The sequence below is a fragment of the Penaeus monodon genome, chromosome 30, assembly GCF_015228065.2.
Source record: "Penaeus monodon isolate SGIC_2016 chromosome 30, NSTDA_Pmon_1, whole genome shotgun sequence".
NCBI lineage: Eukaryota > Metazoa > Arthropoda > Malacostraca > Decapoda > Penaeidae > Penaeus > Penaeus monodon.
Genome location: NC_051415.1, coordinates 33,456,249 through 33,457,765, shown reverse-complemented (window position 1 = coordinate 33,457,765; position 1,517 = coordinate 33,456,249). Strand labels below are relative to the sequence as shown.

General features: G+C 29.5%; 1 protein-coding gene across 1 annotated transcript in view; it reads right to left on the bottom strand.

Annotated features, from left to right (window-relative positions):
- Positions 1-1,031: 1,031 nt before the first annotated feature.
- LOC119592735 (U5 small nuclear ribonucleoprotein 40 kDa protein-like) overlaps positions 1,032-1,517 on the bottom strand; it is a 10,716-nt gene continuing 10,230 nt past the window's right edge. The window contains exon 8 of the mRNA XM_037941670.1: positions 1,032-1,228. Within this exon, the coding sequence (XP_037797598.1) occupies positions 1,179-1,228 (50 nt within the window). The 3' untranslated portion in view covers positions 1,032-1,178. The remainder of the gene's footprint in view (positions 1,229-1,517) is intronic.

Sequence of the window (1,517 nt, the reverse complement as noted above, 5' to 3'; positions counted from 1 at the left end):
TAGTTTGGTTTTCAATCACAAAATTTTAAAAATGCCTTCGGATATCACCGGCACATAATATCAGCACATTTGAAATGGATAAGTAAAACAGGGTATGTTTCTCCCTGGCTATTGACATTATTTCTTTTTTTATATCATGATAACAAATAAGAAAATGTTATCTCGATAACAAGATAGTACACTATCTACTCTCTTATACTAAATATTTCACCAGTGCAAAAAAGTGGAAGAGAGCAAAAGTACTATATAATAAAAACATCTTTTTATTTTGTCAGTCTAAAAGAATGTATCAATGAACCTTCCAGGGCTTTTGCACTCCAGAGCCAAAGTGCTTAGAGCTCAAGTTTATTCCTTTATTGAAATTGTCAAAATTATCAGCAGGCGACTAATATTATCTATGTTTCCTTTTAACATTCAATTCATGTACAATCTTGGTTTAATATATGCTTGCTAGTTGTTCTTTAGACTATTTTAACATTTCATGTAGAAACTTGGATTAATATACATTTGCTACGGTTGTTCTTTAGACTATGAACTTCTTTTTATTTAAAATAACATTTTCCAGTTTGATGAAATCAACTATTTGAAATCATATGAGACGGGATAAATGAACAGCAAAAGGAAATACTTTTTTTCTAATAATTTTTTATTTGTCATAGATTTTATAATGGTTTTATCTTACCTAAATAGAAATATTGACAAAGAATTATCTGCAAAACAGACCTGTGACATTGCTCCTTTTAAAAAAATTCACAGAAATAAATGAAATGACTAAACACAATATATGAATGATTTCAGTCTATTATAATTACATAAGTGATGGTGTCAAACTTTTGTATTCTTGCATGCAATTTGCAACAAATATTGCAATAAGGAAAGAAATGATAGCTATTCTTTGTACCAACATTCTGTCTTGTTTGCAAGTAAACCTTTTAAAATGAGAGAGAGAAATGGAAAGAAAAATAGGGACAAAATGGAGAAAATATAAAAATGAATATGCATCAAAATTACTTTCTTTTTTATCTTTTTTCATCTTACAAGCGAACATTCATACCTTCTATGAGGAGCATCATAACAGTTGTAATTAGAAAACAAAACTATCTCAATAAAAAATAATAAAAATAGCAACAGATGTCCATTCTTGACAACAAAATTAATTTCATTTCCCTCCTACGAACTTACTCTATTTCTCCGAGGTAGATCTGCTTATCATTGGACACGGACATAACTGAAAAACAAAAAACAAAACATAGATTATCTTCCCACCATTAGCATAATCAGCCACAGCCATGAGTAAATAATATGGAAAACCTAAACGCATTTCAAATGAACTACTAAAGATAAAGGCAATATTGATCTGTGTGCAACAACTATTTTAAAAAGTCAGCTGAATGAGAGTCTGTCAATCAATTATCATCAGATTCGCTAGAAGGTATATGGAAAGCTTGTGAAACTGTTTAGACTTACTTTAAGAACATTATGATTATATATACATGTGTGTGTGATGGGTGTGACAT